At 33.6% G+C, this 16,945-nt stretch overlaps 1 protein-coding gene across 1 annotated transcript; it reads left to right on the top strand.

The window, feature by feature from the left end:
- Positions 1-1,171: 1,171 nt before the first annotated feature.
- Positions 1,172-8,411, top strand: LOC128989428 (scoloptoxin SSD14-like). Its single transcript, XM_054411318.1, has 10 exons — positions 1,172-1,211; positions 2,462-2,680; positions 3,012-3,232; positions 3,702-3,894; positions 4,059-4,265; positions 4,938-5,178; positions 5,741-5,928; positions 6,536-6,776; positions 7,424-7,537; positions 8,231-8,411. The coding sequence occupies exons 1-10, from the start codon at positions 1,195-1,197 to the stop codon at positions 8,384-8,386; spliced, it is 1,797 nt and encodes a 598-aa protein (XP_054267293.1). The 5' UTR covers positions 1,172-1,194; the 3' UTR covers positions 8,387-8,411.
- Positions 8,412-16,945: the final 8,534 nt, after the last annotated feature.

Here is a 16,945-nt window from a genome sequence, read left to right as displayed (position 1 = left end):
TGAAAAATTTCCCTTAGATTCTAAGGGTGATGGTGATAGATTACAAAAAATTTCAAAATATGGAAGTAGTGGAATTTGGTGCCATTTTACAGGTCTAGATGAAATCAAGGAATTAATATGAAGAAATTATAAATCAAATCACTAATAACAAAATGGCAACTAAACATTACTCTAACCACCCAGTTTTAAGAGAATTGGATGCGTAAAAGGAATCCAATGATATCAAGTCGTAAACAAATAATTATTACTAGCCTATTTTACTAACTTTCAATTGTTATCAAGGCAACATATTTTTAGTTCATATCAATACTTATAACACCTGCGTGGTTAGTAAAAGTGCCTTGAAATCCCCATAATTTCTGTTATCAGTAATCTCTGTCCGTTTTAGGGCACCATTTGTTTTGAAAAGCCGATTTTTATCTTTATCTAAATTTTGTTAATGACCTGTTGTTGTCAAGACCTGTGAAATGATACCAAACTCAACTATACTTCTTATTTGTGAAATTTGAGCTAACCCCTACCCCACTATCCCTGAGGGCAAAATTTCTAAACCAACCATCATTATTGTAGCCCCTCATATAAAGAAGGCAAACAGATTTCAAATATCTCAGTGAAAAAAGTTTACCTTTCAGCTACCCATTTTACATAGAGAGTAATGTACTTTATTTTATAATTATTCCTTATATTATCATTCTTAAACACGGCTTATCATTCAAGTGACCTATAAATTTAGCTGAGGAACACATGACTTGCCTACTTCATATTTGTCTTAAACTGGGCAATAAACGAATAACCTTACAGATAGGTAATCCGGACTGTAAGATTAAGCCATACTACTACCATTATTGGGTATTCAAATTTCTATTGATTTCACTTCTTATGATCTGGTAAGTCTTAACTTATACACAGATTATATTGTATATAGTTTTATAACAATATTCAAAATGCCTTTAGTGGGACTTAGGTATTTTAATCTGGATGGATAACTGGCTTACAAAGTTGAACCTTTTTCATGAAATCCACACAGAAATGTGTTTTTATGTTTGGTAGTTTACATTTTAAGTATAAGTTTTTTTATAACCACACCTAAACATATATTAAATAATTATTCAGATTATCCATTTTCATGTATCAAAATTTAATTGTCTACATAGCCATTATTTTGTACTTTTCAGGGTCCATTGAACACGTGAAATGATCAACACTACTTGGTGAGTCATTGTGAAAATATTTGAAAATAATTTACTACTTACATTTCCAGTTACCTAAATTTCCCCAAATAATTAATGCATATTGAGTGTTGAGCTATATACAAGAGATTAGTATCTACAGATAAATCATTGTATTAATCTGAGTGTTCGTATTTGGAAAGAAGTTTCGGAGTTAAAAAAGGGTCTATATTAATAACTGATATTATTCAATCCAATGATGCTGCAAACACAACTAGTTTCGGCTCGTATGTGGGTACAGATCTGTGTGAGCTGTACGAGGACGAAGTCTTTCTACATACGAAAAGCATCATATTGTTTAACAAGAAAATGATAAACAGTTAAACACGAAGCAAACACGAATGCGAAACATTTATGGTATAGTTCGGCCGCTTAGAAAGCGACCTGCTCCAGCATTGGTTTTGCATTGGCGCGGAGGTCGTTTTCTAAGCGGCCGAACTATAGCTGGTCAGTTGCCATAAATGTTTCTCAACTTAACTTAATTTATTGTTTGATCAGTTTCAGTATATGCTTCGTATTCGTGTTTGTGTCGTGTTTAAATGTTTATATATTATTTTCATGCTAAACAATATGACGCTCTTCGTATGAAGAAAGAAAACAATCCTTGTACATCCTGATGATGGTGCCATACAGGTGCTGCAACTAGTTGTGTTTGCAACAACATTAGATTGCCTAATAGCAGATAATTGAACCGTTTTAATATTATTTGGCATTCCGGAGGCTAACATCTACAATAAAGTAGGTTATAGGTGATATTCATCAATACATGTTTTAATCGTACTAGAGATTACAATAAAAATCACAATATTCTGCACCTTAACAAATACTAGTAGTCTATATAAGCTACCTTAATTTTTGCTGTGGAGAAGTAGAATGAAATAAGTAGGATCATAATACAAAATAATAACTTCAGTGATTCTTATTCGTATAAATATTTTACAGTTTTTATTTTATAAAGACAAAATGAACACAAATAAAAACATTTTTAAATGTTGAATGATATTACTTAGGTTAATTTGTATATGGTTGAAAAATAAAGAACAAGCTATGCTCATTTATATGTACACATTTACAATATATTGACAATGGAAAAATATGTAAATGTAGTTTTGCATATTAGCATTTTAATCACAAAATCACAATTAAATATTTTTTTATTATTCTTAAGTTTAGTACCAGCTTACATTATATGATAAACAGCTGTATTTTTAAGTTTAACCACTTTTTAACAGTAACACCACCAAGATGGTTGTCTTCGTGGTAGCTCTGGTGGTAGTTGACGTGGTAGTTATGTGGTGGTACCTCTCCCCCACCACAACCTCAGGAGATGGTAGTTCACAACCAGACCCCCCTGATGTCACTTACCCCCCGCCGCCCTCTAACAGCCCTATGGGAATCTACTCGCAGGCAGCCGTGGTCAGCACAAGTGATCTATGCCCTGCCATTGGAAAGTAGGTAGTTAAAAGGACATTTTTAAAGTTTACTATAGCATTTAGTTAATTGAGCGGAGTAAGTGGAGCTCTTATACTACACTCCTGCTTTTGTTTTAAACACACGCTCCTCCTGAATGGGGAAGGGATCCGATTGAAATTTATCACAGTCATAGTAACCAACATGTTGGACATATCTATTGCCTTATCATGATATTTTACATCTTCTATTAATCACTACTTATTAGCTATGTGCAAACATTAATCATACTATGTAGTTATAACTAATACATTTAGACCCTAACAATTACGACTGCTCATACCTATTCCACTTTGAGTAATGTTTGCCCAGGCAAATGCTAGAAATGGGTGGAAGTGCAGTGGACGCAGCCATAGCAACACTCCTGTGTGACGGAGTCTGCGTCATGCAAGCCATGGGGGTGGGAGGGGGTCACATCATGACCATATACAACAAGACTGAAGGGAAGACATACTCACTTATGGCCAGAGAAACAGCACCGGCTGCAGCCACCAGGGATATGTTCGTGAAGAATGCTACGCTTTCTACGTTCGGTAATTGTTTATTGGTATCTGAGAATGTAACAAGAAACAGGTGCTTTGGTATTGCTGACTATGGTATTGAAAGAAGAGAATTAAGTAATATTTAAAAGTGCTTACCTTACAGATAGTAATTTTCATACTGAATGACTGATATTATTGAGACGCTTACTAAAAACGTAAAAAAGTCTACTGGAATTAATGCATATAGTTTTAAATGACAAAAGTTTAAGTCAATGTTGATAAGCATACTATAAAAAATGTGTATGTGTATGTAACAAATCTCTCATTTAAATAAAAAAAAATTAAAAACGTAAGTAAACCATGTTACAACAGCAAGCTTGAAAGTAGGTTATGGCCCCATAAAATACCAAACTCAACAGCTGCAAACACATATTACACAAGGTATATCAGTTGAATGTACGTAAAATTCATTAAAGATTATTCCTTTACTTAAAGTTTGTAAAACCTTTGTTCTCCTCAGGTCCCCTAGCGGCTGGAGTCCCGGGAGAGTTGAAGGGTTACCAAGAGGCTCACAAGAGGTTCGGGAGATTACCTTGGAGAGATCTATTTCAACCAACAATAAAGCTTTGCGAAGAAGGGGTCCCTGTCAACAAAAGATTAGAATATCAGTTTCAACTGGAAGAAAAGCTAATCCGAGCAAGTCCTACAGCAGTGTGAGTATGGTTGGTTACGTTAGGTGCTTCTTTAAGACATTTTCGACTTTTTCACATAGTCAACTGTAACTTACTTTTATTATATCACATTAATTCAGGCTAGATACATAATGACTGTCAGTCTTCCTTCTATACTCTTCATAGTTTTCTGTTCAAACCCTCAGAGCCATGTTGCTGAATAGTACTGAAGGAAAGTTACCGAAAGAGGGAGATCTAATCAAGTTGCCCCAGTTGGCGAAGACGTTGAGAGTTATAGCAGAAAGTGACAACAAGGCTGATGAGCTTTACAATGGAAGTCTTACCAAGATGTTTGTGCAAGATATACAAGCGGGAGGTGGCATCATCACGGAAGAAGACATGAACAACTACCAGTAAGAACTTTAATCTTACTTTAGCCTAATTATTTTGGACAGTTTTAACTTCCAAAAGGTTTATACGTCCTACAGTACTATGTTACTATAACATCTAATAATTAAAAATGTAAGCAGACTCTACCCTCAAAGTTTGTTTTTAAGGTGGAGGGGTATAAAACCCGGTTCTCTTGTTTAGAAGTCCGATTCTCAAATTCAGGTTAGGTAATGTTAAAAATGTTTATTTTTTTCGTTAAATAGTTACAATGAAATTTGATGATATTTTGTTCGGTTTCACTGTTATGTTTTTTAATATCGCCTAAGTTCTGGGCTAAATACATTTCTTAGGTTAGAAACCTTTTAGTATAATCCTTGTTCCCGCGTCTAGAGATAATTAAGAAGAGCAGCAACGAGGCTATTATAGTTTGTTACAAAGTTTTATTGCATGATACTGCTTATTTTCTATTATAGACAAAAAGAATTAAATATAGACTGTCAGCTGTATATTGGTTACCATGGTTACCATAGGATCTGGCGCACAACGATGGGAGCCCCATGTAGTTACGTGGCGCCGTAACCACATGGCACTTCCAGCGGTGTGTGACAGAACCTATGGTAACCGCAGCACAGCTGACGGTTCTTTTTGTCCATTGTTCTATTTTATGGATAAAACCAAACATCGGGTGTTTCCAGAGTACGCTGGGAAGAGCCAGTGACTGCGTCTCTATCCGGAGACCTCACACTGTTCTCTGCACCTCTCCCAGGCTCGGGTATCTTGGTGGCCTTCATGTTGAGGCTGCTCGATGGCTTCCTGCAGCTCGCCGACTCCGACCTGCGCAGATCCCAAGTCATGATTGAGACATTCAAGCACGCCTACGGACGTCGCACAGACCTCGGCGATCCACATTTCGTGAACGCATCTCTTTTGGAAAGAGTATGTTGTGTTAGTGTAGTGTTGGTTGAGAGTATTTTCTACGAAATATTTTTCAAGTAAAATACATAGGATTATTAAATATTGTAAGTCAAAATTCAACAGGTGTTTTGTTCTATTAGTTTAGGGGTTTTACACATGGAGATGGAGTACCCGTTTCAACACCATCGTTTTGTAAAAATAACGTGTAATTTTGCTCATTATTGTATAGAGTTAAACAGCTTTGAACAGAACCACAGACTATTGAATCAAAGTCCCTTATAATATACTTTTCTGTTAAAATTGTGTTTCTACACAATGATATTATTTTTGAAGATAGGTATAGTATTTTTTTATGTTTTAAATTTGTTGTCGTAATTTTATGTGTAACTTCAATGAAGTATTGTTTATGAATGTCAGTTTAAATAACAAACACATTATGCGTATTATCTATTTATTGTCGGTATAAGCTTTTATTGATATGGAAATACTATACAGAATATGTATTACAAAAGTATTACCATTTTAGACCAAATCCCTTCCTTGGTTCAGTGGAACCTAAATTCATATTCTTATGGTTCCAAAGGTGATATTCAATCTGACTGACGAGGAGACTATCCTTGGTCTAAGAGGCAAGATCTTCTACAACACAACCTCTCAGGACCCGCGATGGTACGGAGGGGACTACGAGCATGAGGACCACGGAACCAACAACATTGTCGTCCTGGCCCCAGACGGCAGCGCTGTTTGTGCCACCAGCACCATCAACACACCGTACGATCAGTGTTATAGTTTTACATTCAAAATACATCCTTTTAAAATATTGTTTGAATATCTAAATAGGCCTATTTGTTTTCAATATTTACTTTTAAGTATCAAACATCGATGGAACAAGAGCTACAAAATCAGACGGGCATGGATGATCATTGATTCCTATATATAGCTTGGGCTCAACTGGGATTCTGATATCAGACGATGTGATAAAATTCACGATGATTAACCAGAGAACCAACTCATTGTAAACACCACATAAGTGTTTTATTTTATTTATGTCATTGTTATTTTGAACATGTATTTTGTAACAGCATTGCACTTCTCTTTTCTAAAAATACTAACAATTGTTGAGGTAAATGCTATTTTTTCGCACAGTGTTGTAGAACGAACCACTCATAAGAGTTGTTGCAAGTAACTCTTTGCTTAGAGGTGACTTGTAAGAAAATACCACGAGGTCCTAAGCTCTCCTCAGTAAAGAACTATTTTCATTTTAATTTGCATGCTCACTGAATTTGCTCTAACATCTCTTTAGCCTCTTGCAAAACAACTTTACGTCATACCTATTTCATAAAAGTCTTGGCGTAACAACTTAATGGTTTTATTGCAGATTTGGGAGTCAATTCGTGTCAATAAGCACCGGTATACTCCTGAACGACCAGATGGATGACTTCTCTACCCCAGGGGAGCCGAACTACTGGGGCGTGTCCCCAAGTGAAGCCAACTACATCGAGCCAGGGAAGAGACCTCAATCCTCCATGAGTCCCACGATTATCGTGGACTCTTCTGGTGACGTCAGGCTAGCCATCGGTGGCGCAGGAGGAACCACCATCACTACACAGACAACTGCGGTTCGTAAATATATGTCTGGTTGTTAAACCCTGAACATTTCGTTCGAATTCTAGGACACTAGGCTCCCGCCCAGAACTGATTTACAATTACTTCAGGCTAGCGTTAGAGGATCACGTGGTCACATGCCTAAAACCATTGTATTGGAGTAGTTTAAGCCCAAAACCTTGAGGACTAAAGCCTCTTGCTCAGTAGACCAGTTTGCCCCCACGAGTATAATGGAGATTTTAATAACACTTCTGTTCTGCAACACTGGATGGACGAAGCTATCACCTCAACCATCGCAGAAGTGTCCTTGAAAAATGAAGTCCGCAGTCTTAGTCTTTAAACGATTTCACAATAAATTATAAACTGTAAGAGCCAAACTAAATTCAAAAGGAAGCTCAGGATGTCTCATTGACAAGGATAAACCAAATTCTATAGAGTAATTGTATGCAGAATAAGACCACGTCTGAAAATCTACCAGTGGGATCAATTATGTAAGTACATTATGCAAGTAAGCTTAGCTAATGGTGGTAACACTTTAAAAATGCAGTTCCATTATTTACATTGAACATTTTACACGGAATAAAAGCTGAACTCCTGGGAATTTACAGTTACGACAAAAACGTTATCTTAGCTGGTTGTGTTGATTATTCACTTATTTCAGGTGGCAGCAAAGAATTTGTGGCTTGGGAAGAATATCAAAGAGGCAATAGACGGAGCAAGGTTTCATCATCAACTGCTTCCTATGGAAGTGTCTTATGAGTATGGAGTTGTTAAGGTGAGTTATGTTTTACGCAAAACGTTGTAATTTTTATGTTTCTTTCAATTTCTTGCATAATATGTTTTCTTATCGCAAAGTGTACGTTTCTAAGTCCGTTTTAATTTTTGCTCAGTTAAAACAATATTATGTAATACACCAATGCGTTTTAATATTTATAGTGACTGCTATAGTGACATGTAAGGGTAAAAGTCATAGATATCTGCAAGCATAGGCCTACTTATTGATTGTAATAGTCGTGGGAAATATTTAGCGAGAAATAGTTCTGCTGTGATGTACGAGTAGTTACGTTGTTTCAATAACCTGTTCTACTGGTCTATAAAGATCAGCTTTAAGTAGGTTACTATATTTAACATGGGGTCGGTTTGTTACGCAGGGTCCCACCAGGGAGCTCTAGCAGACCTCGAGCTTGGTCCATATGGAGGTACTTTAAGGTTTTTCTAAATTAGAGTTTGAAGGTATTTTCCAAATTTGTAGGCTTTCTCGTATAAGAGATTTAGTAACATATCATGGTTACTCCACCATTATTATTTTCATATTTTCATCCTGTATAAAGATCAAATGCAAAATTGATTTTGTATATTTTTCAGTATCCAATACCTCCTAGTTTAGATCCCCAAAGGCAGGTAAAGGTTCTCATATATTAGATTTTGTAAAGATCTAAAACATATAAAATATGTCTATACGTTCCAGGACATGGTGGGAGGATGGCAACACATCGGCCACAAGACCAAGCGGAGGTCCAAGACACAATACAGCCTTGGAGTGGTGACCGGGGTGGCTAGATTACAGTCCAACATCACAGCCAACTGCGACTGGCGAAGACTGGGTGCCGTGGCGGGATTTTGACGGATTTCAATGTATATAGTTTTGATCTCCCAGAGAATTTTCTAAGTAATGACTAAGTCTGAAAATTGACAAAAAGAATTAAATATAGACCGTCAGCTGTGCTGTGGTTCCCATAGGTTCTGGCACACACCGCTGGGAGTGCCATGTAGTTACGGCGCACACGCTACTTAACTACACGGCACTCCCAGGGGTGTGCCCCAGAACCTATGGTAACCACAGCACAGCTGACTGTCTATAATTAATTATTTTTGTCTATGGTCTGTCTTAGGTCAACTAGTGACTTCTTTTTTTATATCTCACGCTCCCAATGTGTTTCTCTAGAGAAATAATATATTAGTACCTATGATATATGATTTTTTGGGATGTAGTAGTAATAAATCATAAAATCCCCAAATTTGAGACCACCTATAATTATCATATATGTGTTAACGACCATATGACTGTTTCAAAACAGTGTTTGGTTTTCATCCAATAATTCTTCTATTGATTTCGCAAGGTGCAACTATCTTTTAACATTTAAGTCGACCAGTTTATTACTTCAATAATCTAAAATTAGTATCTGTTGCCTCAAAACTGTTGAACTCATTCTCAAGTAAAACATTGGTTTGGAAACTAGTGTTTGTTCTTTGACTTTTATAACCTTTTGTAAAGTCCAACTCAATGTAAGAAACCAGTTGTGCACATTCTACGTATATAACATATATGCGTATATAACATATCGTAATCAGCAAAGTGGTAGAAGGTTTTCTGATGAAATTTGGCTAATCAATAGTAAGTTTTAAAATAATTCTCATGTGTGACATAATTCCATGGGAAAAATACATCTGTAATCAACATGACAAAGCATGTTTTCTAAACTGCTAAAATAAAATATGTTCCTGTTTTAAAATTATCTGTACTTTCACCATTTTATGGTTTATAGGATGATAAAATATCCTTTTAATTTAGTATCGTCAAGTTAACGATATCGATATTTTATACATTTAGGTAACGGTTCAGCTACATTAGTCAAAGCAGAGTAGCCTACTCCCTGGATTACGAACTTTGAAATTTAATTTTCTTCATGAGTCAATGTAATATGTATATTTGTTCAAAACACGGCAACTTCAAAGTAGTTATTTCATGATTGGATTAGTAATCTTTATATTTAGAGTAAGCAGTGCAAATATGCAATTAAATGCAAAGGCCACAGTAATTGTGCAACTTTTAATCCCTCCAATAAAAAAAATTTTTATAATTCCTTAATAAAATAATAAACTTGTAAGAAAAGACAATCGTAAAAAACAATTATTGTGTATTTATCGTTTTTTTAACAGTACTTATGGATTCATTTATTTCAGTACACTACTCATTATTAAATCACGTAATTGCCTGAAATATGAATAATCAGACGTTTGACATAAAAAAGCACGCTTTGCTTGTATTTAAAAAGTACGAAGTAAAAACTTTTTGCCTCAGCATAAAAATCTTCTTATAATTATAATTAATTATTTATCACTCCAAAAAGCTTATTTAACCTGAGTGGTTATAGAATTTATATAATTTAATTTACAAGAATCGGAACTGGAAAGTAACATATTCCAATGGAAAACTACAGTATTAATTATCTGTGGCAGGTTGCTATTATATCAAACATGGCCTGTTATTAATTTATTCAACTTCATCAGCCAAAGGCCTGTACATGCAAGAATACAATTACAATAAAATGAATAAATCAACAAGTCTAAAATATAATAAACTCAGCTAATTAATTAATTACTACATAACGGATGTATGTATTGGATTTACAATATATATTTGAAACTAATATTATCTTATCAAGTTTAATGAGGTCATTAGATGGTTAGATTGATATTTAAGTGCATTTAAGGTTTACATATGTTGTATGTAAAACTATCGCTATAGGCCTCTTATTATTTAATCAAACAAAAACTAACCGCAGCACATGATTTGTAAGATTGAAAACTACCCGCAAGGTTTCGAAAGTTAACTTGGCTAAAGTTAACGAGATTCACATGCATGCATGTAACCTACAACTTGACCAGTCGGTTATATTGCAGATTCATAGACTAACAGGTATCCAAAAATCTTAGACTGTAATACAAAACACAAACGTATAAATCTGGAACTTTACATCTGTTCGGAAGCCTGGATTTGGTTGGCTTACAGCGCTAGGAAATTCCTACCTCATGGTAGAATTTATGTATGTACAGTATTTCTAAAACTACTACTGTTTCTTTGCGAATGGTGAAATTCATAGAGGTATTTTCATCTAAATAAAACGTTAAATATCTGTAAAAGTCATGGCTAGTACAAAAATAATATATTGATTTAGTAGTTAAATCTTAGTGAGAATTCTTTTAAATAGTGCACGCTTAGTTAACGGTTTAATATAAATGCTTTTGTCGGCTCAATTAATCAATACTAAAATACGCCTTTTTATTTCAATCTAATAGAAATAATTTTTGACAATAGTTCAAGGATTGATAGTTTTTATTAAATCCATTATTTCCTTTTTAAATTCAAATGAAACAGTTATAATAAAGTAAAAACAAAACCTGAAATTAACAGTTTTCCTTTTTAGTTTATTAAGGGCATGCATAAAAGAATTACAGTAAAATTTTACCTAATTGCATCTAAGTAATTGACTATGCAAATATTTGCAGGAATTCAGGAACAAATTTATAAATAGAGTAATATCGTTTTATACTATTTTTAGGGTATGTTGATGTGCTTGAGTGCAGTATTCAGTTAAAGTTGTTTCTTCCTTTAATTTTACTAATCTAAACTAATAGATCAAACATAATGATTCATAGTTAACTTATTAGTAAACTTCAGTTAGTCCTCTAGAGTTTCTAGGAGTGAATAAATCACTTTATTCTAAATTTAAGTAAAACTTAAACTGTTACACATACGTGACCTTAAACTTCACATCAAAACAGGCTACACATTTTACGATTACATGAGAAGTATATCTGCAGCACCAAAAGCCAAAAGTCATTAATGTAATAGTAAAGTTAACTAACATTTTCTTCTAAAAAACATAGTCTAAGGGCAAAGTGCATTTAGGCTAGTTTTTTAAATGAAAAAATGTGTGGTTAAGATGTTTTTTGTAATTTTTTCGTCCCCATTAGCAGGTCTTTGCGTTTTTGCAAGAGAATGGTCCAAACTCTGGACTTGAAACATCTAACGCTGACTTGTGTATAGTTTTATTGACAAATGACATTTAGCTCCAAAAACTATCTCGCTTGGTATTGGACAAGCAACCATCACATTTTCGGGCAAGCTCTATAACTACCATTTGTTAATTTATTTATTAATTCGATAAGAAGTAAACACACTTTGTTAATTGCAATTTTATCTTAGAGATAAGCTCTGAATTAATCTGTTTCACAGCTTTAATCCAGGAATTAAGATAAAAGTTCTACAAGGAAAATACCTTAAAAAGGGGAGGGAAATTAATAGCTTAAAATATTTTTTTTGCTCGTAGTATTTTAAAGTAATTTATAGATTGCTTTAAACGCCAATTTAAATGAGTTTTCATTTTATGGGACATTTGACGCAGTGTACAGTAAACTGCCATCAACATGGGTTCTATTTATATCCGGATTCTATTTGGGAATCATACTAATTTTATATTTTACAACAATCTAAATAATGGATTTATGATAATCAAAAATCATTTTACCTAAATTAATTTTAACCAAATTCCTATTTCTATGCTTCGTTGTCCAATAGTTTCAATTCGTCTGTAAAAATGTTCTTGTTCAATAAAATAGTTTAATAAAAGCACGAATCTCCCTTTGGCAATATGAATATAAAGGGCCTTCGTGGTATAACCCTCACTAGTATTGGTCCTTTTTTGCTTTAACAAAGGTTTAATTAAAAATCCTAAAATATAAAAATGTGTATTATGCCTTTATACTCTGTTTTAGTGACACAAGGGAAAATGTCTCATTTAATATATAACCTCCTAGGATTTTCAATCTGTACAAAGGTGTTGTTGTACATGGGGAAATATTATTTTTGCATTTATTAGTCTTCTACTCACTATAAGTATTTTCACTTAACATCAAGACTCATGGGGAGCGAGCTGAACAAGTGGTAGAGCGCAGGGCTTTGGATCCCGAGGTCAAGGCTCGAATCCCTCCAATCACCAATGGACTTCATCAATATAATAATGCTGCAACCCTCTAGGACTAGCATGAAATTATGGGTAAAACTGTTCCAATCTAGAACCTAGATTCCTAGGATGTTAAGTAAAAGGTTAAAGGTGGGACATAAAAAAACACAAAAAAAACTTAACATGATAGCAACTGGACGGTTGTGAATAGTTAAACAGTCGGTCACGAGGACAAATGGTGTTACTTCAAGTTCTGAAGAAGTCCTGAAGAAAAAGATTTCCCTAGTGGAAACACAATGTCTTGTTCATCCTTGAACTTTTTTAATAGTTGGCTTTTTTAGCTACAACATCAAACGTTGAATAATTCATTTCCTTGGCATTCAGGATGAAAACCAACGAAATTTTACACTGTTTTCTTTTACTTTATTTTAGAAAGAGATCGAAACCTCAGTATCATTTGAAGAGTCATTTTCGTTGTTTTAATAAGTTATCTTTTTTTTACATCGTCATTATAAATATAATTTTCGTTTTTAGCTAATTTCCCTATAGGGAAGTAGCTATTACCGTAGGTGGCACGGTAAAACCTAGGCCCAGGACCGATTTACTTTTACATTTTGATGTCCCCAGAGGCCAAAAACACCATTCGTTCAAAATTGTATATATGTATATAAGGTCACGATATAAATTGTTTATAGGCTCTTGTACGAAATTGTATCTAGAAGAGAAATGAATATTAATTCTTACATATGTTATTTCATCGCAAACAAAAACTTTCTGAATTTATAAAATGTTACTCTTTATTTTCAGTTGAAAATATGAAGCAGTTTTATTACCTAATAATACCTTTGATAGACTTTCTCCCAATCACTTTCTACCCAGGCGTAAAAAGACAATCTAGCTTTCATTCCTGGATACCTATCGTATTCGTATGTTAGGTCCTTAAACTTCTTGCAGTAACTTTAGAAACGTTTTATTTACTTATTTATGATTTTTACATCGTCATTATAAATATAATTTTCGTTTTTAGCGAATTTCCCTATAGGGAAGTAGCTATTACCGTAAGTGGCACGGTAAAACCTAGGCCCAGGACCGATTTACTTTTACATTTTGATGTCCCCAGAGGCCAAAAACACCATTCGTTCAAATTTCTATATAAGTATATAAGGTCACGATATAAATTATTTATAGGCTCTAGTACGAAATTGTATCTAGAAGAGAAATGAATATTAATTCTTACATATGTTATTTCATCACAAACAAAAACCTTCTGAATTTATAAAATGTTACTCTTTATTTTCAGTTGAAAATATGAAGCAGTTTTATTACCTAATAATACCTTTGATAGACTTTCTCCCAATCACTTTCTACCCAGGCGTAAAAAGACAATCTAGCTTTCATTCCTGGATACCTATCGTATTCGTATGTTAGGTCCTTAAACTTCTTGCAGTAACTTTAGAAACGTTTTATTTACTTATTTATGACTTCATAAACTGCGGTTATTGACTTTCTACAAAAATGCTCAGTACCAAAGCTGATGCATAAATAAACATCCACAGCCGATCTTTAATTCTACATTCCACTCTATTATATTCTCCTTCTTGTTTCAAATAATTTTAAAGCCTATTTACAACACAATAATAAAAAAATAAAAATGAATAATAATAATTTTTTGTTCACTACTGAGAGGTAAATTTAGACAATTTCAATAAAAGGAGTATATTTTTCATATTATTACATGTTAACATTCCATTTAACAAAAGCCTGTTTAAAATAGACCTTGTGCATTCTATTTTTTAAATTTTTTCGTATGGCTTAACGAGCTAAAAATAATCGAGGTTTCTGTTGAACAAATGAAAGATGAGGAAAAGTGAACTCACGTGGGAAATCCTATACCTGCCTTATTTACTGCTAATGTGTTATGAATAAAACTGAGTCAGCTTAAACACTATATAAAATGAACGTTGTGCGGATTTTAATTTGAATGGTTCTTTAGAGAGTTATAGTTTTTTTTTTTTTTGCTAGGCACGAGTCTGGGATTGTTTTTACATTACTTCAGACTAGACCGGCAGACGGGTGACAGTGACTTCAGACGGGTTGCGGCATTATCACTTAGATAAAATCCATTGGTGACTTGGCGGAGATCGAACCCGGGACCTCAGGGACTGAAGTCCCGCGCTCTAACCACTACGCCAGCTCGCTCCCCCCCCCCCCGAAAAAAGAGACCTTACAAAAAAAAGAGTGATAGTAAAATCCTAAACTTTTTCAATTCACTTACATAATATGTTGTCGACTCCATTCATAATTATTTGATTGCATGTTTTATTGTTATTATCAGTTACACTTAAGACATATTTTTAAGGTGAGTTACACTATTTTTTAAGTATATAGTGTAACCATTTCGTGTTGGACACTCGCCATTTTAAACTTTCCTGAACAAATGGTCTAAATCCTGCCATCCTATTGGTCAGCTACTGGGCTGGTAATCAAATTTCATTCAGAATCACTTTTGATTCTGATATTTGAACTCAATAACGGTAGTTTTAACTGTGTTATTGATATGTCTTCATATAATATATAAAATACACGTAAATTAATTGGTAAACTTTATTCTAGAACTAATTTAACATAAAAGATTAAGTATGGACAGACAGTTATAAATGAAAGTAGACAGTAGGCATCTGTATACAACACTTTGATAACCGAGTTGTAGACTTGGTCAGCCGAGATAGGCTTAGAGTTATAATTCTAGGAAATCATGTTGGGACTCACATAAACGTTACACATTTAGGGAAATAATTGTAATTGTTTGTCCCTCTATAATCTGATGGAACAACTGACACAAAACAAGGTTTAATAAAACTACATGAATGGAATTACCACGTAAAGCCTATTAAGTTTTGGTTTCCAGAAACCAGTTAAATATTTTCTATTCTTAATGCGCAGTACAAGGAAAAAAGGTTAAAATTAATAGTATCAGGACTTGTCTATCTATCTAACTTGAAATATTTTACTGTATATAAAGTCTTGCGTTGTATATTAAGAATCTCACTGGTGTAAAAGTATTCTAGTCCCATCTACTTTATAAACCAATATAAATGCAAGATTGGAAAAGCGAAGCACAAACATAAATTGGGAACTTTACATTCGTGGATTCGGGTTGGCTTGTTTTAGTGGGAAAATAACGAGATTATTTTGACTTTATATCTATGTCACATTCCTACTTAAAGACCTTACAATCATAAGTGAGGAACATTCATTCATGATTTATAATACCTTTTTTCACTTTTATCGACATGTAACCTAGTACCTTAATTTTTGTTTAAAAATAGATAGTAATATTTATTACAAAGAATAACATTCATAATTTTACAATGCATATTTACAAAATCGTTTTTATTTGCCATATATTTTTATTGTAAGCTCAAATGATTTTACAATTTAGTTTCTTTAATTTAACTAACATAATAAAACTAAGAAAATGAATATTTCTTAACTTGAGTCACTTTTTTATTGTGTACTTTGTATGTTCTTTACTGCTAGTCACCCGGACTTTTAAGTTATAAATATCTATAAATATCTTCGACTTGTTTTAAATTATTATTGTCACTGTATCATTACTCAGAAAAGGGTATAACTGGCTGCATTTTAACTTAAGTATGATTGAAAATACTATGCGTGGTAAATGCATTGCACAGCTGTGTTTCTGGCAAAGATCAGCTGTTACTTTAGAAAGGACCATTTATAAACAACCATATGATCAAGAACAGCTGGGTTTAGATTGAATCGTTTAAGGCTACTGACGACTCTCAGAATTAAAACGGAAACTTATTATTACTAGGTGAGTACTATAACCACTCAGCTTAAAGAATAATTATTCTTTATATTTCTTTTGACTGTTTTCACGCAGTAACAGAAAATAGTTTTACAACAAGCACACAGTTATAAAATGTAACAATTAAAACTTCTTGTTTTCTAAATTCTAATATGACCAGTAAAACAACATCTTCTAGATTAGTTTGTAACACCTATAATACGCTTATTTGAGCGGAGATTTCAAGGAATAAAATCATATATTCTTATATATTCATTTTTTATAACATTTTTATGTTTAATAAGCTTGAATAAACGTAATCTTATTTAATTATTAACTAAATACAGGGTTCATTGGAACTGAACTAACGTCCTTGAATGAAAACTGTAAAAAGTGCAATCAGAAGAGAAAATATTACTACAAATCTTTTAGTTGATTACATCAATAATTTCTTATTTGTGTAGGAGATGTTTCAATGTTTACACTCGTATGTAAGGCGTATTATGGCACAATAATACCTCCGTTTGAAACTGTTCCGTCATAACTTTTTACCCTGACATAAAACGCCAATCTAACTTCCAACCCCGAAGGCATTTCGTATTCGTATGTGAGGTTCTGAAACTTT

Source organism: Macrosteles quadrilineatus, unplaced genomic scaffold (genome assembly GCF_028750875.1).
Source record: "Macrosteles quadrilineatus isolate MER2022 unplaced genomic scaffold, UCM_ALF_1.0 Scaffold_3__2_contigs__length_128488019, whole genome shotgun sequence".
Taxonomy (NCBI): domain Eukaryota; kingdom Metazoa; phylum Arthropoda; class Insecta; order Hemiptera; family Cicadellidae; genus Macrosteles; species Macrosteles quadrilineatus.
This window is presented reverse-complemented; position numbering and strand designations above follow the sequence as displayed.

What these genes read in the sequence shown, in the direction of transcription:
- LOC128989428 (XM_054411318.1), top strand. An exon ending in TCACTACACAGACAACTGCG is followed by an intron (nt 6,777 to 7,423) that starts GTTCGTAAATAT and finishes CACTTATTTCAG; the next exon opens with GTGGCAGCAAAGAATTTGTG. An exon ending in ATGAGTATGGAGTTGTTAAG is followed by an intron (nt 7,538 to 8,230) that starts GTGAGTTATGTT and finishes TATACGTTCCAG; the next exon opens with GACATGGTGGGAGGATGGCA.